Source organism: Mycteria americana, chromosome 6 (assembly GCF_035582795.1).
Source record: "Mycteria americana isolate JAX WOST 10 ecotype Jacksonville Zoo and Gardens chromosome 6, USCA_MyAme_1.0, whole genome shotgun sequence".
NCBI classification, from domain to species: Eukaryota; Metazoa; Chordata; class Aves; order Ciconiiformes; family Ciconiidae; genus Mycteria; species Mycteria americana.
In genome coordinates, this window is record NC_134370.1 from 26683313 (window position 1) to 26705015 (window position 21703).

General features: G+C 39.3%; 1 protein-coding gene across 1 annotated transcript in view; it reads left to right on the forward strand.

The window, feature by feature from the left end:
* LRMDA (leucine rich melanocyte differentiation associated) overlaps positions 1-20970 on the forward strand; it is a 696410-nt gene extending 675440 nt beyond the window's left edge. The window contains exon 7 of the mRNA XM_075505150.1: positions 18591-20970. Within this exon, the coding sequence (XP_075361265.1) occupies positions 18591-18670 (80 nt within the window). The 3' untranslated portion in view covers positions 18671-20970. The remainder of the gene's footprint in view (positions 1-18590) is intronic.
* Positions 20971-21703: the final 733 nt, after the last annotated feature.

The window sequence follows — 21703 nt, forward strand, 5'->3', positions numbered from 1 at the left end:
TTTTTGGAATCTAGATTACTGCCATGAGGCTCAATGAGTCTAATGCCCTACCACTACGTGTTTACCTAGCACAGTGACACTACTTTATTTATAGGTAGCAAAGAGGAAAGAAACCAGGATGCATTTCATTGATCTTTCCATGTTGTAAATGTAAAATTCATGTGCATTTTTGTTTCCTTTATAGCTGTTCTCTTTCCTTTTCCTTATTTAATATGCACTTCATACTGTGCCAAGGGGTCAGTAGGGCAAATCAAGGAGCCAGATGGCTTACCTCTACCCTAAGGAAACATACCAATATTTAGCTGGGCATTTTACCAAATAAAGGCAGGACTGGAATCCACAATAAATGTGAGAGTTGGTTAAAACTGCATCCTTTTCTTAGATTCACAGCTACATCCTCCTTGAGGCATGAGCTTTTTATACTTCACTGCCGCTTTCTAGCTTTCTCCGAGTAACTGCATCTTAGAAGATATTAGAGGGGGGGTGCAACTCATTTTATTTATGGCCTTTGCACAGAAACAAGTTTCAGTTATTTTAATCTGACTGAAATAAGAAACCATAATCCATGGATGAAAAGACAGTGGACAAACTCAGTTAAATCCCTAGTACCCTGAGGACGTATATTTTGTCCATTTCTGGTTTTTTATGTTCCCTTTTTTCTGCTGTTATTCCCAACTTTAACTTTTGAAAAGCCAAGCAGTTTAAGTGGCCGGGCCTGGGGAGCTTATTTGTATGCAGCACAAATTTCAGGATCTGTTCCCAAGCCTGTGCAGAGTGAAAAATGGCCTGCATTTTCTTGATAGCCCATGTGGTTGTAAAGAATAAATGGCTAATGAATTACAGATGAACATTGACGCAAATTAATCTTCCTGATGTCCCTGGGTTATATGGCAGCCATTTAAAAGTTTAATCAATACACTAAAGTTGAAAACATGCAGGCACTGCAGTTGTTTGGATGTAATAAACATCAGAGGGAAACGGGAGGCTTGTACCCAGTCCATGTATCATAATGACAGGTATTTATGTTTAATGGACTAAATATTTTTTATTGGAAGAGAGCAAATGTCAGCTTAACTTTGTAAGCCCCGCATTCAACTTTCCTTTGAGGTTGGTGAGAGACGGCTGACGTGTCATTGAAAATGAAATGTAAAAAAACCAATTGAGACAAAGCGAGGATAAGGAGCTGTTTTGCCGACGAGATGTTGCTTTAATGCTCTGCAACTATTCATTAAATAAAATGTAAACTCTACCATTTCAAACGTTGCAGTAAAATGGTTTACTGGGGCAGACTTTTAATAGTTATTAGGGAAAACAAGAGCCAACTGCTGCCAAATATTCTTTTCTGGGAAACATTTTATTTGAAAAGTCTTTTCCTGAGTTACAATTTCAGAAGATTTATAATTATGGAGCAGTCGTGTCCCCCTCCCCCTTTCCTTTTTGAGACAAAGAAAAACAGAAAAATAACTTTCAGAATAACCATTTGATGGTCCTTTTTTCCCCCCTTTGAACAGAGTAATAGCTTTATATAAGCTTCCCAGAGGCTTGGATATTAATTGCACTTGAAGTCAATAAATTTTCGAGCCATGTGTGTCCAGGGCTTACCCATCATTGCTATAAATGGGGAAGGAGGCTATACAAGACTGCCAGATTCACCAGGCCTGCACAGTTGCTTGGCTATGTGAAAGACCACATGAATTTATTTTCTTTAGATAAAGAAAAATATTGTTGTCATATCATTTGGTCTTATAAGAAGACAAACTTCTTCTGTGTTAAACAAAAAACTCTAATAAATGGAAGAAAAAGGGAAGATCATGCTTTACTATCTTTCTGTAATCTGTTTTAGTACCCCATTTGTTGGCTGATCTTACCTGAATGGACCCTTGATGGTCTAGAGTGGTCTCAGGAAGCTTCTGGTAATATATACTGCGGAACCACTTTAGAAAGGGAGGATGGTCTCAAGCCTATGGGTCACTGTTTGCTTCTTTGGTGATTGGTTGAACTGGTTCTCTCTTGACTTCTTAATCTCTCGAAAATATTCCATTCAGTTAAATAATTGCTATTAATAACAGTGCAGGGAGTCATCTGGTAGAGGTTTGATGCCTGACCTCCTACTTCATGATCTCCAAGCGTATTGTGTTGGCTTTACCAAAAACTGTTTAAGGCAGACAAGTGCATTGGGGGAGTGGCAGAAATCTCATATTACTACAGAGGCACCCGACATATCTAACTTCTGTTTGGCAGGCAGGCAATTTTATTTTAACAGCATTATCTGTCTCAACATCTCCTTGTTAAATGGCATCAGGTTCTACTTCAGATAAGGTGGTTAATAATATTGTGAATAAAGCCAGATTTGGCCAAATAATCTTGTAGATCTATAGTGTCATGTTTATAAGAGATCAAACACTGCTTCCTGATAATAAAATAATTGTTGAAGAAGCATCTGAAAATGTTACTCCTGTCTACTCCCTGGATGATGAACTATTTGCATTTTTGAGCAAGCCCATAAATGAATATATGTTTAGACCATGAAAAGTAAAAGAATGAAATGAGTACATTGGCCGGACAGTCTGTGAAGGCTGAAGAACTCATAGTGCAGCACAAGATTGAAATCACGCAAAAATGGCCTTTTTTCCCCCCTCTTCTGCTCACCCTGTGTCACTTGTCCCAAACACAGTAAGATTCCTAGTCTCAAAGACCCAGTATGGCCTAATCTGATGATGCTTCCAGACATGCTACTTTCTCCTGATCTTACATCCTGCAGTAGGGAGTGGGTTGCTCCTTCCATTGTATGGCCACACTGCACTATGGCTAGGGTTTACTGGAATGCAGTGCAAGGCAACTGAGCCATGACATGCTGTTTTATGGCCATTAGAAATGGCCTATTGAGTAGTTCTGAGCTGACTTCGATGTGACTGGTGAAGGGGAAGGTTGGAGCCTTATTATTGTCATAATGAAGCATCGAAGACTTAGAAGCAGGGTTCCAGTGTCCTGCTGAATTAAGTTATGGTTTGGTTCAGTTTCAAAAATTGTCTCCTGTTTCATAAAGCTCAAAAGCAGTTTTCCAAAACTGCTCAAAAGCAGTAAGCTTTAGTGGCATGTGAAGTAAAACAGCAGGTATCTACAGCAAAACATTAACAAGATTGCACCAGACAGAGGTGGTGCTAGGAGAAAATTGGAGGTAAAGAGTGGGTGACATTAGATTGATTCTCTCTGTCAGATGGAAAACTCTCTTTTCAGTAACTATTCACAACAAAATATGAAGTCCTCCGTAAAATGGTACGTTGGGGAGTGCAAGCTGCCACTATCCAGCACGCTACTCCCACAGCAGAAGACATAATATGTTATTTTCTTGGTCAACCCATTATACCATTTGACTAAATTACTCCAAGTTAGATTTTTACAACAAGATGCTTGAATTTCAGACAAAGAAATCCCTTTTACGGTGGTTTCTGAATATTTAAATTCTGTAGAGAGGCTGCTGCTATGTATTATAGGCTTAATGGATAAAATAGAGAAATTAAAAAAAATCTGCTGTAAAAGATTTCTTTTAAAGCAAAAAGCAGAAAATGTGAGAACTCTAAGACTACACATTTGAAGTGAGGTTCAACTTCATTGAGAGAAAGTATCTAAGGATGTATGAAAAAATATTGTCAAATGACAGAATTATTAGTGATTAAACATGGCTTTTTGAGAGCATTTTTCTTTCAGTTCAAAGTTACGTGGGTGTATATATGTACTTAAGTACAGCAGCCTCACACAACTGTCTTGAAGATTTACCAGCCCAGACGCACAAATCTACCTGCTCACCCTTTGCCTTAATAAGTGATGATGAAAAAATTTAATGGTGTTTTATCTGTCCATCAAAAAAATTGCCTCTGACTACTGGCTGGATAATGTTTTGCCAGGCTGATATGTACTGTGCATTTAAGTACATATTTGTCTTTCAGTTTTTTCCTACATAGTACCAGTGCAACAAAGATACATGGTATGTCTGTCATATAGTCAAAATCTTTAAATAGTGATACAAAACTATTAATCTAAAATAATTTTAGTGTAAGTGAAAAAGAAGATAGGGAGCCATGATTTGGCAAAGTACCTTTTTCTTTACCATGTTCATTTTGAATTCCTCAGGAATACAAATGTGATGTTAAAGGGTGAAAGCAGTTTGAGAATTGTGCCAGTCGCAGCCTTCTTTGAACTGGGACCCACAGCCCTGACAGCTATTAAAAAATGAAGTAACTTTTGGTTCTGATTTTGTATAATGAGCGTACGACAAAAAAGGGGTTTACTTCTACATTATCCTGCAGGTGTAAGTCTGCTGTCTGTCAGTTTATCCTGTATTTTATTTTGATGAAGAGAGAACATTAGGGAGAAAAAAAAAATCTCTTCATCAAAAAGCTTAACAGGAAAGAAAAAAGTCTCAAGACAATGTCATGTATTGCTGGTTATTTGTGATGGTTAAAAGAATTATCTGAAAACAAAGAAGTCTTTCACAATGAATCTAAAACACAAAAGCTTTAATAACATTTACATCTGTGTATCATCCATGTCTCCAAATGCAAGTCATGAATAACACATAAACTAGCGTATATAGGGAACAGAAGTGCTAGCACATCATTTAAAATCCAACACACCCCATCGTCAGTGGAATCAAATACACAGCAGGAATGGTTCCAGTTGATAGACACACAATGAAGTCATTGAAAATGAAAACATATTAATTATGTTCCTAAAGGTTAAGATAGTAATGGCTGAATTCTCTAATCCTGGAATAATATTAATGCCCCAAATCCATGCAAGAAAAGTGTGTAACGTTTCAAAAATTGTGGAAAATGTAGTTTTGAATTCACTTGTTTGTGTCTCACCCATGACTGACTCCGCAGCATGGGGGGTAGCAGGGAGAAGAGCAGGAAGTGCAAGACAAAGACAAAACCAAGGAGAATTATCAACAAAAAAAAGTTGTTCTTGGTCCAAACAAGCCACTTGCACTACATGAGCTAATTGTAAGAATAGACCATTTCTAAACTGCAGCTGTTATGTGCTTAAGCAAACCCTGCTGGGAGAACTGCTTTGTAGAACACCTCTGCTAACACAGACACACACAGAGCCCTTTAATAGAGGAATTAAAAGTGCAGTGTTTAAGGGAAACCTTTTCCGCTTCCAAATTTTCCTGAGCTTATTACAGGATGTGATCCTAGCTTGTCACTCTGACATAGGTTTCCCTTAAATGTTTTCTATTTTCATTATCTTTTAGCCTATGTTAAATCAAAACAACGGAGGCTGAAGGCTGTGTGTGCGTGTTGGGAAATGAGTAAGGGGGGCTGAGGGGGAATGCTCAGGTTGTGTGATAGAAAATGATAGGTGTCAAAAAAACCCCACAAAACACCCAGCGTGGTCGTGGTCATTTTCTTTGTATGACAACATTTTTTTTTGTTTGTCCCTGGGGACCAGTAAGATACTCATATGGTAGTTAATTTTAGATGTATTCTTTCTCTACTCTTCTCTTGTCTTCTCCCTCCCCCAAATCCTCATCCATGCATCTCTGACGCAAGACTATCGCACCTGGGTTCCTAACTATATTAACTCCATTGTGTTGGTGTGCCGAGTGCCCTTGATCCTTAACGTCTTAACCCAAATCCTCCCAACAGCAAGGGGTTAATTGTCTGCTTTCAATGCACTTTAAAACTCTCAGCTCTTAGGAATGATGTTTCCATGAGGGCTGAATGTAATTACAAAATAATATAGGCACTCTGTCTTATTTTCAGTGAGTGATACTTAAGTCCTTGCTGTTGTTGCTGCATGTGTTTATATTGGGGCTCTTCCTTCAGTGTACTTGATGCAAGGTATTTGCAAATTTGAGCCTTTGGGCTTTAAATGTTGTGCTGCTTCTTCTGTTCCTTATTCACTACAGATTATGTATAATTGATGACCTGCATTTACAGACATGGGTGGTATACAGATGTAAATGTTATTATAGCTTTTATATTTTATGTTCTCTCTGAAAGATCATTTTGTCTTTGAATAATACTCCTGTTCAGATTTTGGGGGGTTTATCTCTAAAAGAGAATATGAAATGGATATTGCACATCGTATATTTCTTAAAAGTAATTTGGAATTTTAGGGTATGGGATTGGTGGTGACTGATACACTGCCTGGATGAGATATATCCCTTTGAAAATAACAGCGCCAGTACATGCCTGCATCTGTCTAACCTCATAATTCACTTTCACATTGGGTTATGGATGTCTGCATTCAGTGAGTCTATCTTCCCTTTAGGTATTATTTCAGCCCTTTGAGATAATAAGGAAAGTTTAATTGCGTTGTTAATTGATTTTTTGCACAACATTATTACCTTGATTGATTGCAGAGTTGATGAAAATGTTAGACACAGGCAGCGTAAAGTATCAGCCCAGTAAGGAGTGGGAGCCTTGTGGAGAATAGATAACCTTGATGTTAAGAGCTATATCCTTCAGATATGTCTTCCCTTGACATATTGATGGCCCTTGAAAAGGGAAAAGCTGATTGTATGCAGAATGTAATCATTAAACCCACTTCAGCTGGCTGTTGATTAATTTGTTTTTTCCTGAAGGATCTAGTTAAAGAGAAGGCCTCACTAGTATCAACAGCAGCCATTTTCCAAGCTTCAGATTATTCTTAACCCTCTCCTAGAAGAAAGAAAAATGATACTGTCTTGGTTTAGACAGGCAAATTGTCTGAAAACATTCAGCCGAACTGCAATTTGGGGATTATAACACTCACTTTACCCCGTTAACTACTGCTTCCTCTATGACCTCTCCTACCCCTGCCTTCAGTATTCAGCCTCTCCACAGCCACAGCTAGCAGAAAGTCATGTTTGATGTTTTCTGAGTAAGGCCGGTGTCTGTTCTCAGCAGAGATGCCAACAGGGATGTCAAGCTTGTTTTGCCCAAAGACTGAAATACTTCAGTAGCATATAGCTGCTTCCCAGGAGCCTCTCTGAAAGGACCAGAGGGTTCACTGCACACACGTAAGTGGTTAAGCTTTCCTTATCCCTGAAAAGATCTTTCTTGTATAATTTTTTGTTATTGCTTTTGAGATCTTTGAGGTCTTCAGTAGGGCAGTTGTGCTGTGCATTGCTTCTGTCAGAGAGCACAAAGGATGCTGTGGAAGGTAATGTGCCCAGCACTTACTCCTTCAGGACAGAGATTGTTCAGTGCTGCCCCAGGCTTAACCGCAGCCGCCATGTACCCTGCTGTTGGATACATTTAACCAAACAGTGACTGCGTGTGACTAGCTTTCCCACTGTGAATTCATGTGATGGTCTAATCCTGGACTACCTGCTACCTTCAGAGCACTTTCTGTTTTAATGGCACTCACTCTGAGAGCGAAGGTGAAGAGTACTACCTGTAAGAGCCATTGCCTAAATGGCCTTCCTGTGGCAGATGGGGCTTCCTTGGCCAAAAAAACATTCTCTGGATTGAGGGACAGCTTCTGTTTTAAGCATTTCTTCCATTTGTGTCGGCAAATGACCCAAGACATCTAAAATATTTATGCAGCTTTAACCAAGCAATTGAATGTCTCGGAAACAGAATGTGGTGGAGGTTTTGTCCTTCAGTTAACCATTTAAAGGATATTTGGTAAAGTAGTAGGTAACAGGTTATTGCTTCCTGTTTAGCTTGGTAGTCTCAAAGACAGTCGCTGTTAATTTGTGCTTGTGAGTGATACAGTGATCAGTGTTGCTTGATTGTTTGGCCAGATGTGTTTTATTAGGTCCAACATGCACATTTGCCAGTTGGCTCCTTTTTAATATGGGGACATGTTAACTTACGACATAGTCAAGTCTGACAAATTTGAACCAGCCAAATAAGTGAGTAATATTTCAAGCTGTCAAAGCGGGTGAATACTGATTAACTGACACACTCCAAAAGCTCTCACCGATATCCGTGCTCCAGTGGAAAACGTTTACTAAGCATAATACTTGTTAGAAAGTCTTTGGTGCTTTGACTAAACTTTAATGACTCTGACCCTAATGGAGGGGTTTTAATGTGCCTCTCTCGAGCTATTTCTTAGCCCCCTATCTTTTATCTTTAGCAAAAGCTTCCATAGGGGCTAAAAGTGCACTTGTAAACTATGTTCTGCTGTCCACTGTGATTTAACCTTCAGCCTCCCTGTCATTAGCATGTTTCTAAAAGGAGGCTGAGGAAGGGGGAAAAGAGTTGAGGATAGGAAACAATGACAATGTTTTGGCATGCAGTACTGGAGGCAGTCAGCGTTTGGGAGCTAGGCTATGGCCAGTAAGTATTTAGCAATAGTAGATGGTGTTATATGCGATATAGCATAGAACAAAATTCTGTTAAGTGGCAAGCCCAGACTTAGTCCAGAGAGCTAGATATTTGCTGAACGCTTTGGAAGTTTGGATCCAGATGCATTTCTGATTTCATTTGATGCTATATAGCAACAGCTATAGAAGAGAGAAAGGAGCTCACCAGTTGTGTGGGGTCCAGATGTGTCTTACAAAGTGCCAAATGCCTTCAGCTTCCACTGGAAATCAAGAGAATCCAGGGCCTTGTAGTATCAGCTTCTTTAAAAAAACCTTGTTTTTGTATTAGGAAGAATCATCGCGATCCTATCATTAGCAATTAGTTAAATGTTTCCTTTGTTTCTGATGAAGGGCTTATGGAAAAGAGCAAGTAATGGCATGCAAAGAAGGTTCCCTTAACTGTATCATAATGTGACAGCAGCACTATTTCATTATGCTCTTTAATTTTATTTGAGAGACTTTCTTTCCCAGCTTTAAAAATAAAAAGCAACTTGTCTTTATTTCAGATGACTCTCTTGAGAAATTTCAAACCAATTGAGCCAGGCTGAATTTTGTATGGGTTTTTTTTTTTTTTTTCCTAATGTGAACTCCTCCAGCAGGAACACATTTGAGATCCAAAAGCAAGTTTTACTCATGAGATGAGCCAAATTTATGTCTAAACTCTCCAGAAGGGCCCTGCTGCTTAAATTTTTTTCACATAAGAATTTGTAATTTTATTGGAATGCTTGCAGACTTTCCGAACAATTATTCCAAAAGTTTGCTTTCTGCCCCATAAATCATGGTACATTTGTTTAATTCTATCACAGTTACTAAAAGAGCTTACTTCCCTCTTTTTTTCCCCTTGCATTTTACTGCTAATGCAATCTGTGCATGTTTAAAGTTTGTGAAGTACAATATAATTATACTCACTTTCTGTTTTCTTAATGACCCTGTCATTCTTTATGGTTTAACTCCATTGCTGATTAATGTAAGTATTATTAGTAGAATGTAGCCCAAAGTATAGAGCAGCCTACAGAAATGCCATTTTTGCATATGTTAGCCAAATTAACTGAAAATCTTCTAAGTTAATACGGTGAGTGTACACTGAACAGCTGAACTTTTAATATATAGTAGGGATGGGGTTTTACAACCTCCTTTTCCTCCACCATTCTGAACATATTAGAAGTGTCTCTTGCGTCACTTCAGTGAGCCTACTGTTGCATTATCAGAATAGAAAGATCGTTCAAAACAGCGCTAGAAAATATTGTGAATGTGAGAGAATAACAAGTGCCTCCAGCTGCAGTGGAAGCCGGTGGTGTAGACGGATGCTCCCCCCCCCCCAACATTTTGAGCCTTTTGTTCAGACCACTACCCAGTGACATCCTTTTGTAGCCATCTGTATACACAAACCGATGCTCTCTGAGAGCAGTCCACCAGAAGTCAGGCTCCTGGGCGAAAGGCTGAAAGCAGAGGTTGTATAAATACAGGCTTTGATCATGACAGAACAAGAAATTGGCTGCAAAACTAACAACCAGTATTGCTTTAATTGTCGTGTCGGAATGCCGAGCGTGCTGGCGCGGCCCGGATTTTAGACAAATGCATGCTGCCCTCTAGCGCCCGTGCTGCCGGCGCGGCGCTGCCTGACGGGCGCGGAGCCGGCAGCCGGCTCTGGTTCGGCGGGGAGTGGCTTTTTGCCTGGTCACTGGCACTGCTAGTCCGGGTTGGGGTGTTTGGTCGTTAATCGCAGGCAATTAAGCTCTCTCGTGACATGGCTTCAGAGAGGAAGGGTGTTTGACACGTGTAACCTGACTTGCGTTGCGTTGGATAGTCACAGTAATTCGCTCTGCTTTGACTCTACTAATTTTATTTAGACCGTATATGAGAGAATGAGATATATGAAGAAGTGTTTAAAAGGCTAAAAGAACTGTGAACCCGTACTTCCTTTCCTCCACTTCCTTCAAGGATATTCAATACATCCAAATTTAAGCATCAGTTCACCTGTAATATCTGGCAGGCTGATGCTTTCTGTGCACTTGGGTTTCTTTGACTGCAGTACCTAGCTGACTATACAATTTATGTTTCTGAGTATTTAAAAAAAAATGCTTTAAAATTTCAACATATTCAACAAGAAATTGCAAAGTCAGCATTAATTCCATCCATGACATTACCTGAGAGTGCAAAAATGGTAAAGATGCACTGAAAAGACAAAAGCATTTGGGTTTTTTTGTGTGGTGCTTTTTGCTTTATTTTCGCTAGAGAGAGATATATCTCCCACCGCCCACCCCCCACCCCCCTTGTATTTCTCTGATGATGGTTACAATAAGCATGGAAGGATTCCAAAGAAATCCCAAGTGTGGGACCTTAAATTGTAACAATGATACCCAGAGGAGTACGGAACTGGTTAATGATTTAAAGTATTATGCCCTAAATGCTCCTATTTTAGCCAACAGTAGAGAATCTGTAGACAGCACATGCCCAGATCAAAGCTGATCATGTCAATGTCATTCAAGGAGGGAGAGATACCCTCCTTTCCCCCTTCTCTCCCCCCTACCCTTTTTTTAAACAAAGTATGACATCTGAGGAACAGTGTGTTGATTGTTCCACTGCCAGGATACGCATAATGGAAACATTAGCTCCAAGATAACTTTTAATCTGTCAGCCTAATGGCTCCTTAATGTGTAGAGGGCTTTAAATGTATGTCAGCCAGGGCTGTATAAAGTAATATAGTTTGTGGCCTGAATGGATCTAGATGACTCTGCACCATGACACAATATGGTTTATTATTAAGTATCAGCTCATCAGCTTATTCCCACAGACTTGGACAAGCTTCTCAATTTTCCAGTAACAGATTATGTGAGAAAAAGCTTGCAGTACATTTTTTTCTTTCCTCTTTTTTCTTTTACTTTTTCTTTTTTCTCCCCCCGCCCCCCCGCTCCAAATTACAAGTTTCATCTCCAGCTGCATTTGGAGCCCTGAAGTGTATTTACAGCAGGCTGCACTTTATCACACATCAGCTTGACTGCTAGTTTACACTGAACATTTATGCAGCTCCCTTGGCCCGGGATGCAAACTTCACATCTTTGTATTCCTATCACCTTCACTGCAAATTTTTCCAACATCCTCTCCCTGTTGACTGCTTTCCTTCCCCTCCCCTACTCTCACTTCCCCACATACTCCCCCTTTTTCCCCCCTTTCCTGCAAACAGGCCAGTGAGACTTGACATGTCACAGTACTTGTCTGTGCAGGATACTTGCAATAATTCAGTGTCTTAGTTTGCTTGCTCTGATTCCTCTCAGCTCTAGCTTACGTGTATAATTCCAAGACCATTGCTGTAGACTGGATACAGATCTGATTTTGTGCCTTTTGGTGATTTCTTTCAGTCTGAAAGACCACCTTGTGCCCCACGCTGTAGGGTGTCCAGAGGAAAATATTATTGCTTTTTGGCATCCCTGTGCAGGGAACAGAGCAAAGAGGTAATTCATCTCCCCTGAATGTGAAGGTTACCTTCCTTTAGTGTTGCTACCCCCAGAGGGAGGGGAGAATCAGGATCAGCAGTTTGCTACCGAAGGAATGTCCTCCTCCTCCAGGAAACCTGCAATGACTACATTCCCTAATCCATGGGGACCTCTCTGGGAGTATGTGGAGACCACTCTGTGAGAATTGTGGCCATGGTGTGGGAATTCTGCTTTAGTCACAGTGAGCTCTGTCCTCAGCCTTCTCAGGCACAACTTCATCCCTTTATGCACAGGTAGTTTTGGAGGAATTATGCATTATTTTTGCTTACATTTAGTGTTTCTATCCTCTTAAAAATAATTAGTTTGTAACATAAGGGAAGTTAATATTTGTGCATTTGTTATTTGAGCACTTGTGAAGTATTTTATGATACTATTTTAGGGAATTTTTGTTTGCTTTTGGTTTATTGCTATGATATTTCAGGTCTTTATAAGATAACACTTCTACAGCATTCAGCTGTAGCACAACCAAAGGCATTCACATCCTTATCTTTTGTATGCTCCTCTTTCTGTTGTTCCCTCTGCTCCGATTTAAGGGGTCTATGTCCTCTGTCTTGACTCCAACCTGTAGTCTGGCATTCTGGAAACTGCAGTTGCAACAAACAGATTTAATTGTAGTAGTCAGATATCCTGTCACATTAGCAAGGACAGCTGCAACTCTTCAGTTCTTTTCCTGTGTCACATTGCAGTTTTTGAGCTCGAGCTTCTCCATACTGACAGTGGTTCGTTTGCTGGGGCAGGGGGAAAGTCTGAGTGGAGCTCTCTGAGTTACATACTTGGCTGCTTGTGGGAGGACGTAGCGATGCAGGTGATCCTTTACACCTTTTCTTATCTTCCACGTGATCTTCTCAGATTCCTGTGTCAGAAGATTCATAGGCTGGATCATATTCAATAGAACCAATTGTTCTGTTCCACCAAAAGTCAACATGAAGTACAAAAAGTCTGTCTATAATTCCCTCCCTTCTTGTCCTATAAGTTTATAGTTAGAAATTTTTGATTAAATTTGGTCTATTTTAAGAACATGGACCAACAACATAATTCAACAAGCGTTCTTTTCTGCTTTTGGCTCTAACAGATCTCCAAAAGTAAAAGATTTCTTGTTTCTAATTGCTCAAACTATTGTTCTTGTTTATAAAAATGTATTTCTACATAAACAACTATGAAGGCCCAACTATAAATAAATAAATGTCTGCAAGTTAAAGCAGATGAATGAACCTTAGAAGACTGACTTGGACAAACACTCAACATCTTTGGAAGAAAAAAAAAAATCCTTTTTTTTTTTTTTTTTTTTTAATTTGTAAAGTATCTCCCTGATGTTACAGTCACAAGATTCAGTAGAACTAAAAGTGTACTACTCAGGCCCAAGTCAACTTTCTGTTTATTCTTTTTTTCCTAAGACTGTTAGATATTTAGCATCTCTCCTCTCCTCCCCTCCCACCCCCTCCCAGGCCCAGGCCCCCACCCTTGTGTGCTGTGAAGTTTTGCGTGGATCTGTGGTCCCCAAATTTCAAGCTGATTTGACTGAATGTCAGGCTAATGTTTTTGTTGGTTTGGGTTTGGCTTTTTTTTGGTGTTTTTTTTGTTGTTGTTGGGGGGGGGGAGTGTTTAATGATTCATTGAGGATTACAAAGCAAATTTGAAGGAGAACGTTTGGAAATATTTTGATACTTTTTACAGCATTCAGTTGTTTTAATGTTCTTAATGATGAATATAAAATAGATAGCTCAGGTACAATTAGATGGAGTGATTTTTTTTTTTAACTAAATGACTGTGACAGTATATATAATTTAATTCTTCTGATTTAGCAGAAAAAAATAACCTACGTGCTACTGAAGGTGAGAGGATTATGCTCCTAATTTCTTGAAAATCTCTAGTACTTCATTTCTTGTAGAAAGTCAAAGTGGAATTGAAAATAAGAAGTTGTCAACTAGACAGCTAGATAAAGTTGTTAGAATTTCCATGAAGATAAATATAAAATGAAAAATTACTAAACTCCTGTACAAAAGGATTTTTTGTTTCAAGCCAGCTTTACTTATCCATTAGAAGAAAAGGTTTTTAAGAGCTTTAAATTAATTCAACTGATGGATGTGTTTTGCCTAAATCAGTAGCATTGTAGACTTGAAACTGTTTGTAGATATGTATTTATTCTCCTCTAAATGTTGTAGAGAGGGAATTATTTTCCTTTAAAGGAAGTTTATATTAATATTTAAGGGAATTTTGCAACTTCTGTTCATTAATTGTATAAAATGCCCAAGTGCCTATGAAAAAAAAATGATAATGGTATTGATATTTCATCCTGAAGGGTCTCAAAACAATTTACAGATTGGTAGTATAACTGCACAGAAATGCACCCAGCTTCTTGGTGGAACATGGCAGCTGTTTAATAGCCCATAGCAAAACTATACAACAGCAGGTTGTGGAAAAAGAGATGAATATGGATCAAATACAAATTGGCAGTGGAGGATTTAGGTACTGTACTCAAATTAAAGTTAGGCAAAGTGAAATTTCGCTAGAATATTGAGTCTGTGTATGGAGTGCTACACTTTATCTGACCACAGCTCCTAGTATGAGGACCTGTGGTTAGCCCATGTGAAAGACAGGCAGAAGACTGTATGCTGAAATGTAATCCCTGATGTATACTGTAGACCAGCATGTTTGACAAACAAATTTAATTGTGAATACTTTGCTGTTTGCACTTGCAGAGGGGCTTATTAAAAACATTTGATGTTAAAATGGGTGCCTGAGGGGGATCTTGGGCAGATGTGGCAATAGATTTTGATGGGGGTGGCAAAAGTTTTGGCCTGACTACTTAGTTTTAGTAATTAGTTTTTAAAGGAAACAGAATGCTACTGGAGAAGGCTGTGTTGCTAACAGCTGCCCCAGCTGTGATGGCTGAGAGGTGTTTTTTTATAGATGTAGAGTATTTATTTGCTAGGAAAAAAACTGAACCAAGAAAGGCAACAAGATGCTACCAGACAACAATTCCCTTATGTCACTGTTGGCCTGAACTGAATTTTGACCTGTGGCTGAGGCCGTATGGTCTATAGGTCTAGCACATCCCATTGTGACTTCTTTTTACCATTTTCCATATAATACATGAAGATCTGCAAACTTTTTTTGCTCTAGGAAAGTGTATGGAGGTCCAACTGCACCATAGCTCTCTGCCACACATGCCCAATTTAAAAGGAGCAAACAGGACTTGAACAATTTTTCATGTGCTTTAGTATGCATGTATGTATTTATTTATTTATTTGGATAATTGGGTTTTCCCTCAGCTAAGGAAAAGCTGGTGTTGCTGACATTACAATGTGTTTGTGAAAAAAGACTGATACCACAACACATGCAAGCAACTGCAAGGCCATTACTTACCCAGCATAATTAGAACATCCATTCCAAAGGGGGGAAACATTTAAAAGATAAAGAGTGAATTTAAAAATTATTCTTCCCAATGCATTTTTTTCATAATTATAGTTTTAACAGCTTGTGGTGATGGTAGAAGCAGCTACTTAAGAAAAATTAGAAGCCTCATTCAGGGAAGATGATCCCTCAAGAGACCTTGTGTTGTCATTTCTCAAGAACCGTGAGCAGAAACCTCATTCAGGATGCTGTATGTTGTTTTGATGTATAAGGGGTATACTCAGCTTATTATGGCCAATGCTGGATATTTTAATTAAAAAACACCACAACAGCCACAGATGTATTGTTTTCCCCTTATTCCTCCCCTTGTCTGTGTGCAAAAACACAAGCGTACTCCTGCCCCTGAACTGCGAGGAACGAATACCATAGCAGATAGGCAGGAGAGAAGCAGTAGGTTTCCTAAATCCACGTGTGACATATCTTAGCATCAAAATTCTCACTGCAGCGCAGAAGCCTTTTGTAGTTCTCTGAGTTTTCTGCGGTTGCCAAAGGGAGGTGGGAAATGGGGAGGGAAAACAAAACAAAACAAAAAAACGACCAGTCACCGCATTTAATTTATGAGCAAGATTATTGTTTTACAAATAACCTTCATGATAAATAAAGTCTCATGGCAACATTTTCAACCGTGCTTTTATCAAGACTCTCTGAGCGGTGCGTGTAATATGCCTGGCAATGGAATCACAGCTGTGTGCCTGGGTAGGGAATCTCTGTGGAGACAACACTTCCTTAATTTAAACAATTGTAGGCTGCAGGAGGTCAAAAATTTCAGCTGACTTTAACTGTCACTAGCCCAAGCACCTTTATCCCCAGGCGAGCAGCAGCAGCTGGATTTCATTTCCTGCTGCCAGACTGTCCGACATCTTTGCTGAACATCCCGGGAACTGAGCGTCTTTACTTTAAGGATTTTATTCAAGGTGACAGCTCCTCACACTTTAGCGTTCAGATCACCTCAAGTAGCTGAGATATCAGTGAAAATGAGAGCACTTCTCCAGCAAACTCCAAATTTAGATTGACTGAGGTTATCCTTAGGCCTCTAGACCCAGCCTCCACGACAGCGCAGGCCTGCCAGTAACTTTAAAACTACAGTGGAGTTTGTAATGATGTCTGGGGAGAAATATTCTGCCGGAGCAGTGGAGGATACTATAAGCGATAGGAAATGATGTCAGATTTAGTTAGGGCTGGAGACAGTGTTAGAATATACTTGGCATAATATGGCACCGGTATCTCTGTCAGCATCTCTGTTTTCTGTCACCGCACACAATCCCGGGCCTGTCTGTAGTCCTGACAGTGTCTTTTCAGATCAGGTTATTGCCAGCTCGGAGACTGGCTCAGCGCAGCACCATACAGCCCCCTTTGTTTGAAGTCTGCCCTTTTGTCATTAATGCACTTGATGTCTATTTAAATCTGACTGTGAATGCAGTATCTGTTTTCCTGTCAAGAGATCATTGACAATATTAATACCTCATGTCCTTGCCTCATTTTCTAAGCGCTGACACCTAGCTACAGTCTCCAGCATTCATCAAACAGCACTCTCTCACCAGCATCTCTATAAACAGTCTTGCTTCCAGTCCTTAAGAAATGCGGCAGACCTCAAACAAGACTTTTATCAATGCCAGTGAAAAAGGAGTCTGAAGAATGCCATTAATAAACTGTTCGTATCCTTTACATTAGAGCTCTAAATGGCCTTGTTACCAACCTAATGCCTGCTGCAGTTTGACTTGGAATATCATCTGTTTAGGGGGAAAAAAACTTGCTTTTCGTTAGACACTTGTTTAGGAATGATAATATCATCCCTTGAATGTGGAAACTGCTCCACTAGTGAAATTACTGAAATTGAAATTATTGAAGAAAGCTCCGTGGAGGAGGGGAAAGGGATCAGGCACTGCACCATATAGTCCCCATTTGTGTTATCCTGAAGAGGAATGTGTTTTTCACAACAAATGACAGGCCTATCAATTTTTTTTTTTTTTCCATAGGAATGTGTTACTATCCTGATGTCTTAGAAGGAAAGAAGAGCATGGGTTAACATTAATCTTGCACAGCCCATGCCTTCCAAGGCTTTAGTTGCTTATCTGATGCACACTATACTGGAAAAATAGATGCAGAGTATAAAAGCTTGCATACTTAATTCATACTGCAGGTGAGCACAGTATTTTCTATTTGAGTCCTGGAAAGCTAAAACAGCAATGAATTGAGGATCTGCTCCTCCCCCGTCTTCACCCTTTATGTGAGGCAGTGTTTGCCTCCTTTGGGCTAGGTTATGTTTGCCCTTATGGGGCTGAGCTAGGTACTTCAGTGATTGCTGTGTTAAGACACTCTCAAGGTAGAGGAGACTCTTTCACCTTTCTTCCGTGCATGGGAGATGACTTTAATTTGACTATGTGTGCCTGGGGGCATAAAGAACAACTCTGCTAGTAAAATTTAGCATCTTTGAGGATGTTCACAGGTGGGATGTGACTGTGAACTTACGCTTTCACATACCACTTAGTACCACCAGAGGGGATGCTTTTGAATAAGGTAGTGAGATCTGCAGGTATGTGTGTCTCACCCACAGCAGTTAAGGCTTCCTCAGGCATCTTGCCAGCTGTACCCACTCAGAAAAATGTGCCTTGTCTCCCAAAAGCACTGTTCTGGCTAATTTTTTTATGCATCCTCTACGTACCGATGGTCAGCATAATTTATAATTGCATCTTGCTTATGGGATGTTGTTTGGAGAGCTACTTTGGAAATGTTTTTACTAAATGTTTATTTGTATGTCTGGGAAAAATGCTGGAGTCTGGAGGGCTAACCGTTAGGAAGTCCCAAGTTCTAGCCTACGTCTGTCGGTGATTTGCGTGTGGATTTCAGCTGGTCACCTCAGTTCTCCGCCACTGCAAAGCAGGCATGGCTTTAGGTGCTTGCAGGATGACTTTGTGAAGGTTTGAAAGGTTTTTCCTGGATCCACATTAAACTGTAACTATTTGCTGCTTTTTTCTTTTTGGTTTTAATTATCAGGAAAACCCTGTAAACATGTAGCAGGGTTTTGTAGAGAGTACAAAATGTAACTTCAACCCAGATTTTCTGGTTTTCAAAAGCAGGAGAGAGGTACTGTGATTTAAAATACAGTGTATGATGTTTCAGTGTTATGTCATTCCATTTTGAAGACACTTGTGGATGTATGTTTAACAGGATAGGTTGTGCAGGTATTTGAACATGTGTTTTCCCAGTGGATTCAAACCTGCCAATTGAAAGGGTAATACTGAATATTTCAAATGCACAAACTTTCTTTTGCAGGACAAAGGAAAACTGTTCCCTTCCCTCCTTCAAATTTCCCTAGTTATGTGCTTTAGTTGTGTATTATGCCACTGCTGTCCTAACTGTAATTAATTTCCTTTTTATTGTAGGCATTTTGGGAAAATGCCGCTACATTTACTACGGAAAGCATTCTGAGGGCAACAGATTCATCCGAGACGACCAGCTATAAAACACAGCGTTGTTTCGTGCCTCTTCGCTCCCTCCACATAAGAAGCACAAATTGCATCTAAATTTTAAGCATGTAACTAAAGTCCTCTAGTGCCTTCTGCTGACTTGCCAAGCCTGTCAAGATCATCCTTCTATCTTAGTCTGAGTAGTCACATAGAGATTGACATGATTGCCTTTAAGCAGGTTCCATCCACCAGTGTGACAGACAGCTGCAGCCGAGCACCCGGCCTGACAGGAGGAGCACCGTGATGGATTGCCTGGTCCAATTGCTGCTCGCAGAAGAGCAGGGGTCACACCTGGGGCTTCAGTGAGCATGCTCCATCGGTCGGTGCCTTAGCAAAGGCAGCGCGTTTATCTCCAGCTTGCCTGTTGAGCGAAAGTGGCCAGTGATATCAAGGTGTTTATAAAATAGAGACACTATAATTTCAGATGAAAAAGCCCTTATCTGTTCTTATTTTTTTCCCTGTGAATTAAGTGGTTGTGTTTCTATCATCTCAGACATGCTTACACAAATCCTTTCACAGTGTTGTTTTTCTGTTTGGTGTCCTCCCTTCACTCCCGAATAAGCCTAGATGGATTATTTTTTCTTTCAACAGGGAAAAAGTATATCCTGAAAATATTTCAGCCATGCAAAGTACTATCAATGGGTATATTTGTTTATATGCAAAGGAAAAGGATTTAAGCAATTTTGCAGACAAAAAAAATTTGCTAATTCTTAAATTACATCTCAACATTCACTAACTCTGACCTTCAGAAAAGCGACCATTTTTTAATGCTGTAGAATAGTGGCACAGCTTAACTGTATATACTTGGAAGAAGCCCTCAGTTGTGATATTGACAGTGTGTATTATTCCTGGTTTATTGCACAAGATATTTTCAGCTTGTACAGAGGTTACATCTAGAATGAAATGCTTAAATTTGGAAAGAAAAAAGTGCTTAAAAAGAGTGATCTAAAATAAAATTGCCACCAGATGGATATGATTATTCAGAGGGGAAAAAAAGTCAATAAAAGTAACTGATAGAATTAACATAATTAACAGCTTTACTAATATGTTATAGAGAAGAGTTCTGATTAATCCCTTTTGATGTCTGTGTAAGAAAGGCTATGTCAAATTTTCAGTGGAAAAAATAGTAATGCACAGCATATTTCCTGCTTTTCTGATAAACGTTTTGGACATATTTAGAATCATGAACTTGTTACTGTGAAAAAAGATCCCAATACTTCATACATGTATTGTGTTGAGTGCTACTAGACACAATGCGATTGGCCAAGGAGTACGCAAAAATTCTGACGTCTGGGCTGTTCCAAACCTGTACATATTGGTCCCAGTTGAGAGCCATCACTGTCCGGCTGTTCTTGGCTTGTTTGAAATTACTTGGTGGTCTTTATTCACTTTCCTGGTTGAAAAAATGTCAGTTTTTAGAAGTTGCCTACTTTTGGGGGGCTATTATCAGCTAGTGTTGCAGGTGGAAGTGAACTGGATATTGAAGCCAATCACGAAATCAGGTTTGACCGATGGAAAAGAATGAGACACTGGCAGGGTGACAAAGGAAAGCTTGCTGCTGGCTTGAATGTTCTAGGCCTTACTTAGTAAATGGAAGCCTTCACTCACTCTGAAAGTCTATAATAAATCTTTAACAGATACTTAAAATCAGTGATGAACATAGAACGATCCAGTTCACACCACCTGTGGTTCATATTGAGCTCTGAGCTGTTTGTGACACAAATTGGTGTCTGGAAAGTGCGTTTTGGCCACTTGTAATGCCTCTGCTAATGTCATGCAAGACTACAAATGAAATGCCAATTCACATTAGAAGTCCTAGGAGATATTAGATAAAGGAAAACTACATGCCTCTTTTTTAAATCAAAAATATAATTAGAAATATTTAGGGCACTTGTCGTCTCTCTTGGCTACCAAAATAACAGCAATCCTAGTTTGTTCATATCGTATTGTCTGTTTTGAAGCCTCCACAGATTTTGGTCATGGCATATTACAAGCAGCAGGGTTCTGAATAGGGGTGTTTAGAATAACCTAATGTCACTTTCAGTCTGGTCACATATATGTTCTTGTCTTTATAAAAGGCTTTAACCCTGCCTCAAACAATAAACAGCACTTGCAAACTGACCGCATGATTTTTCCATCTTTATTTTGCTTGTTTACTTTTCCTAATGTCAAAACCATTTGTATCATTTTCAGGAGTGTTTTCTTCCCAGCAAAGCTTTGGAGGCAAAAATATTTTTGGAATGAGATGTGATCAAAGTCTCTTCCATTTTGGTTTTTGTTTTCACTTGGGGGATCATATACCTATAGTTAAATATGGTAAAGCCCTAATTAAAATTTTCTCAAAGGGAATTCACACTAAATGTCACTGATTCTGGAAAATCAAAAGGATAATCTATGAATAATTATTTTATATTACTAACATGTATTAGGATACTATTTAAAAGCAAGCATGGATGTTTATTACTGTTTATGCTAACATAATTCTTTTTTAATATGCAGAACAGTTTATTTTCAGGTGTCTTCTGCTGAAGTTCTGTTTTAAGAGATGGCAAACTTTTCAAACCTGGGGCTGCTATCTACACTTAGTTCTTTCCTCAGTGGGAACTGTGCCTGAATTTCTTAACTGAACTGAGTATCATTTAGGATGAAAATTGCAATAAAGTAATCTAAGAAGAGATTCCACTCTCTCTCCTTTACTCCCCCTTCTCCAAACATGGCACATCTTTCCTTCTCAAGATTAACTAGGCTATTAAAAATAAAATATTTGCCTACAAAACTATAAGGATTTTAAAATGTGCATCTTTCCAAGGAACCACTGCATTCTTAGTTCTTTGGGTTGTCACAAGAAAAGTTTTGGCCAGCCGTGTTTCTTGATGGTTAATAGGGTTTGAGATCCAAGGTGTGCTTGAATAAGTAATCTTCAAATAGTACAATTTTTTTAAAAAATATATCCAAACTTCAGTCTTATGTTCAGTCTTGTGATAACCAGTACTTTGGCTTTTGGCAGACATCAAGTCTTCACAAATGAA